Source organism: Trichoderma camerunense, assembly GCF_050948025.1.
Source record: "Trichoderma camerunense strain CBS 138272 chromosome Unknown V8C40scaffold_2, whole genome shotgun sequence".
Taxonomy (NCBI): domain Eukaryota; kingdom Fungi; phylum Ascomycota; class Sordariomycetes; order Hypocreales; family Hypocreaceae; genus Trichoderma; species Trichoderma camerunense.
This window is the reverse complement of record NW_028145368.1, coordinates 943,737-957,171: the sequence shown is the minus strand read 5'-3', so window position 1 is coordinate 957,171 and position 13,435 is coordinate 943,737. Positions and strand designations below refer to the sequence as shown.

The window sequence follows — 13,435 nt, the reverse complement described above, 5'->3', positions numbered from 1 at the left end:
CCAATCATGGCCAGTGATGTCAGATTATGTAACCACTGCTTGTAACTTTGTAGGCTACCGCTGGGACGCGCGACCACGGCATCACCAGCTCTCCCAAGACAAGCGAAGCCTCTCTCACTGTTCGGTTTCTCGCTTCCTCCCCCAATTCATCCGAGCCGAATATCTGGTGCCTTTGAGCAGCCTCAGCAACAGACGAATCAACATCCCGTTTCCACTTTCGAAGAGCTGCCGCAGATTCAAGCAGCTGCTCAGCTTCAGCTTCCGTCCTTACCCCACGTCGCCGCCTCTTCTTCACAAGCTCTATAAGCCAAGATGGATCACCGTCCGCAAGCATGGGGTCGAGTACGAAGCCCTCAAAGACTTACTATGATTGCAATTCCCTGACTCTTCTGTCATAGCCGAGAGACGACGTTTACGGCGCCTACGACCACTCCTACATGCAGGACAATGGGCCCAAGCAGAACACTCAGCAGCCCATCGTCACTGGTACTTCAGTAATAGGCATCAAGTTCAAGGACGGCGTTGTCATGGCGGCTGATAACCTGGGTGCGTCCCCTTTGCCTACCTCTTCTTGTTTCCCTTCTCTCGAATCGTCGTCCATATTGCCGTGACGTCTCTTTGTCGAACCCCCCCCCCCTTCCATATCCGAGTATCCAAGCTCTCAACAAGACCACCATCTGTTCACCCCAATGACCTTCCCTCAACTAACTCTCAACTATTACAGCATCCTACGGCTCTCTCGCCCGCTTCACCGACGTCAAGCGTCTCCGCACCTTCGCCGACTCCTCCATCGTCGGCTTCAGCGGCGACATCTCTGACATGCAGTACCTCGACCGCCACCTCATCGACCTCTCCCTCTCCGAGGCCTACGAGTCCCCCGACAAGCCCCGCCTCAACGCCGCCAACCTCCACCGATACCTCTCCAAGCTCCTCTACAACCGCCGCTCCAAGTTCGACCCGCTCTGGAACCACCTCCTCATCGGCGGCCTCGACGACAACGGCGAGCCCTTCCTCGCCGCCGCCGACCTCCTCGGCAGCACCTACTCTGCCCCCTCCCTGGCCACGGGTTTCGGCGCCATGCTGGCCCAGCCAATCATGAGACGCTACGTCCCTGACGAAGAGTCGGCCAAGAAGCTCTCTCGCGAGGAGGCCATCAACATTGTCAAGGAGGCCATGAAAGTGCTCTTTTACCGTGACGCTCGGAGTCTAGACTCTTACTCATTAGCTGTTGTGACCAAGGACGGTGTCGAGCTCAAGCAGGACGAGAAGCTAGAGGATCAAAGCTGGGCGTTTGCGGATAGAATCAAGGGCTATGGCACTCAGACGGTCTAAAGTCCAGGAGTTAGTTACTAAAGACATAATTGCGGCCTATTCTGTTTTTATAGTGCAAAGAAATGAAAAAAGACCTTGGCTCTTAGATGAGCAATAAATTTCAAAGAAATTCTGCCTCCAGGAACTTCTCCATTGATGCCCAAGTCACTTCATTCTCTCGTTGTCATATTTAACAAAATGATCTTTTTACAATTTATGGATTATCTAGATTTCCAAGCAGACGCTAGAGCAAAGTCTACAAGCAGACGCTCAGGACACATGTTTTTCAGTGAAACGAAAAATGCACTATGCCAAGACGCTCCGGCAGACGCATGTCCTACGTAAATAACAACAGCTCGCCTTGCTTTCGCCTAAAAACGAGCTCGGCCGCACTGACAGTTGAACCTTTCTTAGGTCCTGATTACATACAAAAATATAAAGCGCATCCTCCTAATACAGAAAAAATCATTGCTGAGCCGTTAAAAGTTCCCTGACTGCCAACTCCTCATTATCTTTTAATTCGTGGCAGCAAAAAATGCCCGCTGCCACGTCAACATCCATCCAGTGAGTAGAGCCGACCGGCGTCTCTTTACTCGACAGTGACAGACTTGGCCAAGTTTCGAGGGAAATCAACGTTGAGGCCCTCAAGAACAGCCAGCCAGTAGGCAATCAGCTGCAGGGGAATGACGTTCAAGATACCCTGCAGGCAGTCGACGGTCTTGGGGATCTCAATCTTGAGAGCATCCGATGCCTTGAATTCCTCATCGGCAGGGTTGCAGATGACGATGGGCTTGCCACCACGAGCAATGACTAGAACGAGCGTTAGCGATGTGAGAAAAATAACGAACGGTTGTTTTAATTGGAATTAACTTACCCTGCTGGTAGGCGTTGAGGGACTTGGTGAAGATCTCGTCACGGGTGAGGATCATGATGATGGGAAGGTTCTCGTCGACCAGGGCCAAAACACCGTGCTTCAGCTCACCAGACATGACAGCCTCGCAGTGGAGGTACGAGATTTCCTTGATCTTCAAGGCACCCTCAAGAGCGGTGGAGAACTGGCTGCCACGGCCAAGCAGCAACAGAGACTTCTGATCCTTGAAAACCTTCTGGCACAGGTCCTTGATGGGCTGGTCCAGGTCGAGAATCTGCTTGATCTGGGCGGAGACGTTGCCGAGACCCTCCATGATCTCCTCTCGGCGAGCCTTCTTGCTAGCACGGTCCTCGCTAAGGGAGAGAGCAAACATGACCATGGCAATGAACTGGGAGGTGTAGGCCTTGGTGGAGGCAACACCGATTTCGGGGCCAGCGTTGACGTGGACACCACAGTGGGTAAGGAGAGAGATGGAGGAACCAACAACGTTGACGATACCGACAGTGAGGGCACCACGCTCCAAGCAGTAGCGGAGGGCCATCAGAGAGTCGGCGGTCTCACCAGACTGAGAAACGAAAACGCAGGTGTCGTCTCGGAAGACGGGAGCCTCACGATCGAGGAAATCAGAGGCCAGCTCAACGGAGATGGGGATCTCAGCCAGCTCCTCAAAGATACCTCGGACAGCCATGCAAGAGTGGTAACTGGTACCGCATGCAATGAAGATGATTCTACGGCATCGTCGGATAGTAGAGATGTATGAGCGCAGACCACCGAGAGTGACGGTCTTGTTGGCAACGTCAAGACGACCACGCATGGTGTTGACAACAGACTCGGGCTGCTCGAAAATCTCCTTCTGCATGAAGTGGTCAAATTTGCCCTTCATGATCTCCTGGAGCTCCAGCTCAAGAGTGTGGATAGCTCGGACATTGGAGCTGCCATCGGCCTTCTTCAGGCGGTGGATGTTGAGGGAGCCCTCGTGAATGTGAGCAATGTCGTCATCCTCAAGGTACAAGACCTTCTTGGTGTGCTCAACAATGGCTGAGGGATCGGAAGAGAGGAAGAACTCGGTGGGCATGGGCATGCCATCATCAGTCATGAAAGCACGCGACTGGGAGCGGTGCAGGAGAGACTTGTCAGGGGCACCCAGGGCGCTGGAGGGGGCCAGGAGGTCGCCAGCGGCGGCCTTCTTGAGGGCAACGGTCTGAGAAGCAGCCTCGGCGGAGAGGGCAGCGTCGTCCTCGCCATACTCAACGTCGACGAAGTCGACCTTCATGCGGCGCTGAGTCTTGACACCAATGACAAGAGGGGAACCCTTTCGGGCAGCAATGACCTCGTGGGGGTAGTGAACAGACTTGATCAGCAGACCATAAGCACCCTCAAGCTCCTGGATGACGGCCTTGATGAGGTCGGTGAAGCCAATCTGGGGGTGTTGGTCGTAGATGTACTTGGCGAGCTTGGCAATGCACTCGGTATCGGTCTCGGTCTCAAACTTGAAGCCCTTGCTGGTCAAGAGGGTCTTGAGCTCCTTGTAGTTTGTGATGATACCGTTGTGAACAACAGTGAACTGCGAGGTGGGGTCGGATCTGTATGTGGCGGCGGGCGTCTTGTTAGCTTTCCGGATCAAGAATTGCACATAAAGATATAGGGGGAGACAAACCGGTGAGGGTGGCAGTTGAGGGTGGAGGGGGGGCCGTGAGTAGCCCATCGGGTGTGGGCAATACCGGCATGTGAGTCGAAAACCTTGGTCAAGTCCAATTCGGACTCGTCAATGAGCTTCCTCAGCTTGACCACCTTGCCAACCTCCTTGAAGGCCAGAACCTCATTCTTCTTGTCGCCGTCGATGGCCAGACCGGCGGAATCGTATCCTCTGTACTCAAGGCGGGACAGACCTAGAAAAGGACCAAGGCGTTAGCTGTCAAATTGCTCTCCATGTCAAGTCTGGCAAAGTACCCCTCCATTGAGGCCCGGAAATAAAAAGATGAGAGCTCCTTACCGTTGAGCAGAGTATCAAGAATGAACTTGCGGTCCTTCTCCACCAAGTAGTTGACGTATCCGAAAATGCCACTGTGGAAACAAGCATGTCAGTGTCAGTGGCAGGTCAATTGACAATTGGGTTCCCCGTCTCTGAGGTCATGACAGCACCACAACAAGAAGACAGAGAGCGGGGCGGTGAATGGTGGGATGGAAAGCTTACCACATGATTGCTGATGATGTCTATGGACAGAATAGAAGCAGGAAAATGCAGGATCTCGCAATGAAACGAGAGCTGGACGAGACGGGAGAGAAGAGGGAATCAACAATAAAGAAGAGCGCGCCAATATAAGCCCAAGATAAGGTGGTAAGACGGTGGAATTGGCTGGGACTAAGGGGCGAAGGTTTAGGTTGGTTTGGTATAAAAGGAGGGGAGGCGCGGACAGATGAGTTTAGGTTTGGGCGGCACGCGAAGGTGGGAAGTATTATTCTATATGTACTCGAGCTGTCTGGCTGTCTAGCAGTGACCGGCGCTCTGACTGGGCAGTGACTTTGCGTGCTAAAAACGAGCAAGGCAAACGTGCTCGTACCTGTTACTCCCTTGGCAGAAGACAGGAAAAGGAGCACTGGCCAGAAGTAGCGGAGCGAGGCTTTGGGGCTCAGCTTAATGTGGAGAGGGTGGGAGGGGAGAGGGTCCGAGGTGGGCAGCGAGCTTAGGTGGGCAGGGAGCATGCGGTACCGTGGAGGGACCGCACGATGGGGGCTCCGAGCAGCTGGATGTCAGGTACAGCTCGGGTACAGGCCGGGTACTGACTACCAGCTGGATGACGGAGATGATCTTTGGCGGTTGTTGTTGTGCTGTTGTTGTGCCCCTCCTACACCCTCCCTGTTTGACCTGACCTTGCAAAAAAGCAGCACCATTTTCGTCTCCCTGCTCGATTTGCTATCAATCTTATGCTAAGTCTGAGTCTGTGGTACCTCGTACTGTACCTGCGTCGCAGACCGTGGTCGAATTTACGAGCTTCCAGCGGCATTGATGTTACACTATTGGATTGCCGTCATTCACTCACTCTGCCTTGTTTTGTCCGATCTAGAACTCCATGCAAAGTTGCAAGCGACTAGCCTCTTGGCCCCAACGTCACCGCTATCTACCGGGAACTTGTATTAGAATACGGAGTATACAGACCAGATACAAGGCCATTCACGCCGCTGTCATATGCCACTGATTCCCACCAGCTTGTAAGCTTGATTGCCAAAAGCGGCCCAAGGGACTCAAAGTCACCCATGTCCCCAGTTGATTGATGCCCAGGGGGTGTGGTCAAGGTGTGAGTGCGAGTGTGAGTGAGTGTGATTCGGAGCTGAGCATGTCGGGCGTGAGATGGACAGATGCGGACGATTCCGCCGCTTGACAAAGCCCGTCCGTCCACGGTAGGTCATGCTTCAGATGCTCGTACAAACTTGACTGTACTTGTACGAGTACGCATCTCGGACTGCGCGTGCTGGCAGCTCCCGGCCGCATTGGCTGGTGGCGGGGTCGAGGCTTTACAGCTTGTGCTCGTCCCGGCACGGCCTTATTCCAACATCAAAAGTAAAAGTAAAAGCAAAAAGCAAGAACAGACTCCCAATGACACTCGCTTTCGATATCGGGCACCCATGCCTCTCCCTCTTGCTTCCCCGGCGCCGGACAGAATGCCATCAATGCCATGGCATTGATAGTGGACAGGACAGTAAACACATCTGGCGCGGTGACTGGACAACGCCCTGTGTCGTTCCCGCACTAAGGCGCCCCTCAATTCTCTACATCTCGTTGGTGGGGCTCCGTCGTCAGCGTCGTACAGCAAAGGGTGCCACTGTCTGTATATCCCACATTCCATCATCTACAGCACCTAACGTACTCCATCTTTTTGTCTCTTGTCATCATCGTGTCCAACACAGACTGACTTTAGCAAATACCCGCCCGTCAAGTCAAAAACCCTTCAGCCAAACCAAAAAGCTCCCAACTCCGCCCCAGCAACCGGTTCGCAAAGTTCCAAAAGGCTAGGCCCTTTCGCCGCTAAAACTGGTCCAAACCTGACGCTAGCATTTCTCGCCCATCCCATGTCCCTTTTTTTCTCTGAATGCGTTAGATCAAGGGGAAAAGGAGCCTCGTGTGGCGTCCACCAGCGACTCACCACCATGCCACCGCCCGACCCTGATTCCGGCCAATCCCCTCGCTCCAGCCGTGCTAAAAGCGTCTTACACAGACAGGATCCGTACTATGCTCCGTCCCAAAGCCCGTCCGACTTGAACGGTTCGCCAGTATTACTCCGTAGCCCTCCCGTTTTTTTTTTTTAACTTGTGGGCAACAGTAAGCTGCGCTGCTCCAAAGCACAGACGGACCCGGACCCATTGAAAAAGTCAGGCACAGGTTTCACGATTTTGATTCAAAAAAATAATCGAATCAGGTAGAATCACAAGAAAATCGCCTCTGGTGCCGTGCCGCACGAGCAAATCCTTCCCGTGGCACCTCCTGGAGACGTCATAAGGCTCGTATTCCGGCCAGGTACACACACTACCTCCGTCTGTATTGTTTTTTCCCCTTGCCCCCCCTCTCTTCCCGATAGCAACCACCCCTGTCCGTTTCTGCCGGCACTGTACTAGAGGGACGTCCGGCAATACGGAGTGTCCTGCTGAAAATAGCCCACCCCGGGCCCGTCGATGAAATTGCAGCCTCGTATGCCCGTGATAACGCTATCGCTCCGACTCGCTACCAACGTGAAAACAAAGAAGTCGCTAATGCATAGCCCGCGCGCCCTCTGATGATCTCCAGGCCAAGCATTACACGTAGATGGAAGAAGAAGCAATCAATCTAAACCCTTGCTTGGCGCCGTCCCCCGAACAATCCAGATCGCGCTTGGGCTGAGAAGGTTCCTTTTCACAGCCTCATTGATTTGCCCCTAGCACTCCTTAGTAACGGTTCGTTAGCTCAGCTCTTCTATTTTTATTTCCAAGAATAGCATCACTCTGTTTACGCGGCTGAGATATGGAGTCTCCATGAATTTCGACAGCCGTGATGCAATTTTTTTCTTTTGCATCATCTGTCAACTGTTTCTTTGTCCAGAGTCTTATTATTAGTAAACGTCAAGTAATGCAATCTCCGCAAAGCCACCATGGATCTGTCGCCTCTGGTCAGGCTATCTACATACCTAGCTAAACCCATCCTCCTGACCACGCACACCGCGGCCCCAATAAAGGCATACACACACAAAAGAAGAAAAAAGAGCGAAGAAGAGGAGAGCAAACGAGAGCGACAAGTAGGGAAAACATGCTCTGTGGCTTGCCTCCCATTGGAAGTCCGGCCTCTACTAAAATCTGCCACCTTACTGCTCCTAGTATTATCTCCCCTCTGACTTCTGACATCAGCAATAATAATCGCCATTCTGCCTTGCTCCTTCGCCAGCCCAAGTTCAGCCGCCCTTTCTTAGTGGTCCATGCTAGCAATTTTCATGCTATAAGCTCAATTGTTATCGCATGACTTGATTGCGGCAATTTGCAGGGCTGACATGTACTCAGCGGAATATCTAGCCATGGCACAATACTTTTTGACTACTACTTTATTAGAAACATTCAAGAAACAATGCCAAGCCTCTGTAATCCTGTAGCACTCCTATTCCGCAAATATCTACAAGCACGTCAGCCTTACCCATCAACACCATGTCCCCCCAATACCAGGGCCTATCACCAGTATCAACAGATTGATCCCTTAGAGGCGGAGTGGAATAATGCCAGGTAGTTTGCTGATGCATGTCATTCCTATACCAAGGGCTCACTCAGCATTTGCGTCTACATCATTTCATTATTATACAGTCCTAAAAAGTACCCATATCGGTATGCTCTTTTTCACTGGCGCCAGAAAAACCTTCTCAATGACCCTCCCTTGAAATGCTCTTACAGCTTCTGATACTCGAGCTTGCCCTCCAGCTTCTTCGCCTCCATCACCTTACGCACCGCCCTGTTGAAATCATCCTGATTAACCGACTCTCGGTAATCTTTAATGGCAAACAGACCACTGTTTTTCCTTTGTTAGCAAGGACCTGTTCGTAGATTTCCTAGTTTGGGTGAACCACTCACGCTTCAGTGACCACGTTTCGCAAGTCAGCTCCGTTCAGTCCGTCACTCATCTTGACGACACTTTCAAAGTCAATATCGCCGTCGATGACAACAGAAGAGGCATGAATCTTGAGAATCTCCAACCGTCCAACCTCATTCGGTAGCGGGATCTCAATCTTTCGGTCCAGACGACCAGCACGCAGCAGCGCGGGGTCCAGGGTATCCGGTCTGTTCGTAGCCATGATAATCTTTGTCTTGCCCAAGTAGTCGAATCCGTCCAGCTGGTTGAGGAGCTCCATCAAGGTTCTCTGGATTTCACGATCGGCACTTGTACCCTCAGAAAATCGTCGTCCTCCGATGGCATCGATTTCGTCCATGAAGATAATGCACGGCTCGTGTTCTTTGGCATAACCAAACATTTCTCGGATCAACCTCGCTGACTCTCCTATATACTTGTCGACAATGGCCGACGAAACAACTGGGAGTTGTTAGCCTCCATCTCCCATGCAGCTTTTGCTCTCTGATCTGTTAAACGCGACTTACCTTTCAGGAAATTTGTCTCCAGACTGCTTGCAACGGCTCTGGCTAGAAGGGTTTTGCCTGTTCCGGGAGGACCGTAGAGCAAGACACCCTTGGGCGGCTTGATGCCTACTCTGAGGAAGAGCTCTGGATTCTTCAAGGGGAGCTCGATGACCTCTCTCAGCTCTCGAATCTGGTCGTTAAGTCCACCAATTCCTGCAAAGCTGACCTGGCCAGGGTCTTCCAGTGACATGTTGTAGACTAGCGGGTCGACCTCTCGCGGGAGCATACGCATGATCGTGAGCGTCGTCATATCGAGCGCGACACGTGTGCCTTGCTTCATCTTCGTCTTGTCGACCTTGGATCTGCAGCCCACGACATACCGTGGACCCGATGACGCCTTGACGATGACTGGAAAGCACTCAAGGTTAGCATCATACCCGGAAACAGCTCCCCATCTCAAGATCCTTGGCAAGTGCCCTTACATCTCTCATCATCCAGCTGCTTCAGGACTTCACCAATAATCTGTCCTACACTCTGCAGCGCTTTGATGTTCTCCTCTGTCCGGTCATATTCCTTCTGGAGGTCTTTGATCTCTAGTCGTAGGTTCTTGAGCTTTGCCTCCCATTCGCGGGATTCGATGAGCTTCGTCCGGTAGGCGTTGAGGGCCGCCTGGCGCTCTTCTTCCGCAGACATGATTGGAGAAGCTGCAACTATGGTAGTTTTATATCCCATAAAATGTGTCTTCAATTTCCGTGGGTTTTCTCGTTGGTTCGGTGATAGCTTGCCAGATGTGATGGTGCTAGATCGGGTCTTGGTGGCTGCTCTTTGAAATCGTGGAGGCTTACCTCACTCATTGGAGCCTTGAGCTAATCCCTGCCACCGCTGCTCGGCAGAAGATCGGCACTACCCATTGCAGCTCCAGCCCCTCTATGGAGTGCTAACCGCGTATTGCGACCATTTGCTGCACTCTCTCTTCACCGGGAGATGACTTGACAGATTTAAATATCAAATCAATGGCTTCATGTATTTTCTAAGCTTCCCAGTTCATTGCGTTTCTCATGCAGCACCACTACCTTTTCTTCTTGAAATTTAGGATTTAATAGCTTACCACCAGAAGACTCGTCACATGTTTCCTGTGCAAGTCTGGGCGGCCTACAGAATACATCCAGCACAATGGGCCAAAGAGCATGTTGTAAAATATGTGTCTGCCTCAAGCAATTGGGCAAAACGGTAGTATAAAAATTGCGAGTTGTCGGCGCGGAGAGTTTCATATATACATGTTACATATCCCAAGGCCTTCTTTGCCCCATGCTCCCGGGATAGATAGATCATAGATGTACAGGGATCTTTCAATGCCCCGCTACTCCAAGTCTCGAAGCTTTAGAAGTCCTCCAGACCCCTCGTTAGGTATCTGGCATTCCCAATGATGTGTCTTGAACCTGCGCGCGGGATTCTGGATTGGCGAAAGTGGCATGGCTCCTCGGATTGTAGCTGCTTCCTCCCTGTAATAGGCATGATATAACATGGTATGGTCGACTGCATTAAAACGTATTGGCTAGGAGGGACGGCGGGGTCCCTTGCTTCGGTTGCCTTGTGAAGATATACTCCTCATTTCTTGTTCTCGCTGCCCTCAATTGCATCGTCTTTCGTCTCTGTCTTAGGCTCGCCTTCTGCGTCGAAGCCAAGGGCATCCAATTCGCGAATGAGCTCGTTGATCTTGATGACCTTGGCGATCTGCTCAGGCAGTAGACCTTCGCCTCCATCCTTCTTCTGCTTGAGCTCCTTGGCTTGCTTCAGTTTCTTCTTAAGACTCCTAGCTTTTTTCTCGCGCTCAACTTCAGGATCGATCTCTTCTGCCTTGGACTGGCCATCTTTTGTGGTTGCCGTTGCATCGGCCTTGGCCTCGCCTTCACCTTCACCGTCACCCGCTGCCTTGGCCTTTTTCCGGGCCTCTCGGCGTTTCGCGTTCTTATTGCTTGCAGCTGAACCTTGGTCCGGCTTCTCATCTTGCGCAGAGGTGGCGCCAGGAATGCCTATTCGCTTTCCTCGTTCGCGAAAAGCTTCTGCTGGTCGATTCTTGTAGACTTGGACATCTTCCGGGGGCTGGTAGCCGGGTCGGATCTTGATAGCCTTGCGTTTGCTCCCGTCGGCTCGAGTAGACTCGGGGATGTGACGCTCTCCGCTGGCCTCGTCTGTTGTAATACCAGAATTTGTCGTAGCGGGTGCCATTGTCGAGGCTGCAGACACAATGGTCTGAGAAAGCTCGCCGTAAAGCAGGGAGGTTGATTGATTCGCAGTGACTCAGCGGTGCCCAATCACAGCCCGTTCAATTGAAGACTCGGGTTGCACAGGCTTCCGATAGCATAAAAATAGGCCTCTCAGGCACAGCTGCGGATTGGCCAGGCGACGTTTCGATGCGGCAGCACTCAAGCAACACAGTGCCTACAGTTTGCGAGACAACTTGAAGCTCGGATGAGACCCGAGGCGTGACCATGCAATGGACAGAAAAAGGTGGCCCAACGCACCCCCACTATTCTGCGTTATACTCCTAGTGGCTGAGCTTATCTCGAGATTTGGCTTCCATGTCACAACCACATGTTAGCCATGCCGTTCTTTAACGCCTATGTATTGGGGCAATGCTACCTTAATTAGCTAGTACTTGTATCCTAATACATGACCTTTAAAGTTAGTACAGTAGATAGTCAGACCTGAAATCAAGGGGAATGAAACAAGACTTCTTGAGCTTCCTGATCTCAACCTCTAACATGGCCACAGCCCAGGTACTGCTGAACTTACAAGGTGCTCGCTGGGACTATCGAAGTAGAGAAATCGATTGGCAAAGTCGCAGCGCTTTGATACAAGAATCGTAGCTCAAAGTTAGGACACCTTACTCTCCATGTTATTTTCCAGGGTCTAGGCTTTCCCCATATACTCAAAAGTTTCGCATTACTCAAGATTCGAATCTTGAGGGCTCGTTTCACGCACACAGTTTCTACCGAGGCCAATGATACGAAAATGCAATTTGTTATCGATCATATTTTCATATATACCAAAATATGGCTGGCTATGCACACGAAGCGGAAAGACACTCATAACGTTGAAGTTTAAGAGACACTCCTAGAAAGAGTAGGGACTACAAAGAGAGACGGCTACTACGGAGTGTGAGGATATTAGTTCCATCATCAATCCACTAGTCAGTGGTGGAAAAAATCTTGATCAAGAAATTTATTATTATCAAAGCAACCAAATTCCATTTTGCAAATCAAAGCTGGTAAATGCAAGAGAACGAGAAAATTCACACTCAGTGATTCGTGGTCAATAAATGCTACGAACTGGCTAAGGCTGTAGGCGGGAGCCGCCGGGTTGAAATTGTGGAGCGGAATCCCAGGTTGCCGCTGGCCAATCAGCGTTGCTTACTTTCTGCTTGCGCTCGCGGATTTCCCTAGCAGAACTTCTTCTGAGGCCATTCCTAACCTCTTCAAAAACCCGCCAACGACAGCACCTCGGTCTCTACGCAATCGCGACTGCATCAGAAGCATTCAATTGCTCGTCAACGTCAACATGGTAAGCACCAAAAAGACGCAATCCGTTCCGCCGTCGCACCACAAGCTAATCGCGCACATGCGCAGTCTCTCGCACAGTCTATCTACAGGCAAGTCGCAACGACAGCGAATCAACGAACGTAACTCCGGCGTCCTAACATATAACCTTACAGCACCGTGTTCCGCAAGAACTTCACCATGCTTGCGGCCGTTTTCGGTGCCGGCTTCGCTTGGGAGATGTATGAGGAACCCACCACATTCGATCGAGCATCAGGGCAGTAAAAGGCTAATCAAGGGTGCAACAGCGGTTTCAATGCCACCATGAACAACATCTGGGACAGCAACAACCGAGGCGTAAGTGTTGAGTCGAAAAGAGGCAATAATAGGCCGAGAGCTAACAAGGAGACCAGCGTCAATGGAAGGACATCCGACACAAGTACATTGAGGGCGGCGAGGACGAGGAGTAAGATCAACATGCAAATTCCGGTTGCTACGGCTAGAATGGGTGTGGCATGGGACTGCCTGGGGAAAATGTACAAAACCAACGAGAAATAGAATGATTCACAACTTGAACTTTTTTCTTTCCCTTTGGCCTGAATCACGGCTATCATACCTCTGCTCTCGGCTAGCACCAACTTATCCGCGGGCAGTCATACGATGTCATTATCGATCTCTGCACCTGTGCACAAGCACTCGGGAAGCCCCCATGACCCATACCATATTTATGAAATGATTCTCCAGTGGCTCTCTGTAGTAATTGTGTATGATTAATGCATCCACTTCTTTGGCGGGACTCGAAACATTGTTCCAGCGCCAACTGACGTATTGACCCAGTACTTTGTCACAGAGGGGCAAAGGTGGAAGAACTCTCTAAAAATTGGTGGCGGTCGCCCAGACAGCTTTAGGTGCTACCAGACCTTCTAGCACCGCCTGACAGGCAGCTACAGCGGGTTAGCAGATAGGCAGCAAATAACATTCGCCGCCTCAAAACAAATTTACATTTTCAACCAGAGCAAATCAACACATCATACCAACATAGTCGCATACCCACAGCAACGACGCTGCAACATCTACGCTCTCCTTGTTGACAGGTACTGTCTCTACCGCGCCGGCTCCAGCTCCGGCTACG

At 51.4% G+C, this 13,435-nt stretch overlaps 5 protein-coding genes across 5 annotated transcripts; 2 read left to right on the top strand and 3 right to left on the bottom strand.

Moving 5' to 3' along the window:
- Nucleotides 1-84: 84 nt before the first annotated feature.
- On the top strand, nt 85-1,619 carry V8C40DRAFT_232585 (proteasome core particle subunit beta 7). The gene is made up of 3 exons (XM_083213169.1): nt 85-342; nt 399-546; nt 725-1,619. The coding sequence occupies exons 1-3, from the start codon at nt 313-315 to the stop codon at nt 1,330-1,332; spliced, it is 786 nt and encodes a 261-aa protein (XP_083077723.1). The 5' UTR covers nt 85-312; the 3' UTR covers nt 1,333-1,619.
- V8C40DRAFT_232582 (glutamine--fructose-6-phosphate transaminase (isomerizing) GFA1) lies at nt 1,501-4,748 on the bottom strand. Its single transcript, XM_083213168.1, has 5 exons — nt 4,377-4,748; nt 4,176-4,246; nt 3,840-4,071; nt 2,186-3,765; nt 1,501-2,121 (listed from the first exon to the last, which is right to left on the bottom strand). The coding sequence occupies exons 1-5, from the start codon at nt 4,379-4,381 to the stop codon at nt 1,901-1,903; spliced, it is 2,109 nt and encodes a 702-aa protein (XP_083077722.1). The 5' UTR covers nt 4,382-4,748; the 3' UTR covers nt 1,501-1,900.
- Nucleotides 4,749-8,080: 3,332 nt separating this feature from the next.
- Nucleotides 8,081-9,457, bottom strand: V8C40DRAFT_272432 (proteasome regulatory particle base subunit RPT4; the record flags this gene model as incomplete). The annotated part of the gene is made up of 4 exons (XM_083220358.1): nt 8,081-8,201; nt 8,264-8,720; nt 8,786-9,172; nt 9,247-9,457. The coding sequence occupies 4 exons, from the start codon at nt 9,455-9,457 to the stop codon at nt 8,081-8,083; spliced, it is 1,176 nt and encodes a 391-aa protein (XP_083077721.1).
- A 330-nt stretch (nt 9,458-9,787) lies between these two features.
- On the bottom strand, nt 9,788-11,243 carry V8C40DRAFT_232578 (mago-binding domain-containing protein). The gene has a single exon (XM_083213167.1). It carries the CDS (start codon nt 10,991-10,993, stop codon nt 10,373-10,375), a length of 621 nt encoding a protein of 206 aa, XP_083077720.1. The 5' UTR covers nt 10,994-11,243; the 3' UTR covers nt 9,788-10,372.
- Nucleotides 11,244-12,258: 1,015 nt separating this feature from the next.
- On the top strand, nt 12,259-13,200 carry V8C40DRAFT_93621 (cytochrome b-c1 complex subunit 9; the record flags this gene model as incomplete). Its single annotated transcript, XM_083223634.1, has 5 exons — nt 12,259-12,325; nt 12,386-12,416; nt 12,480-12,545; nt 12,612-12,660; nt 12,717-13,200. Coding segments are annotated over 5 exons (270 nt in total), but the record flags the coding sequence as incomplete, so codon positions are not given.
- Nucleotides 13,201-13,435: the final 235 nt, after the last annotated feature.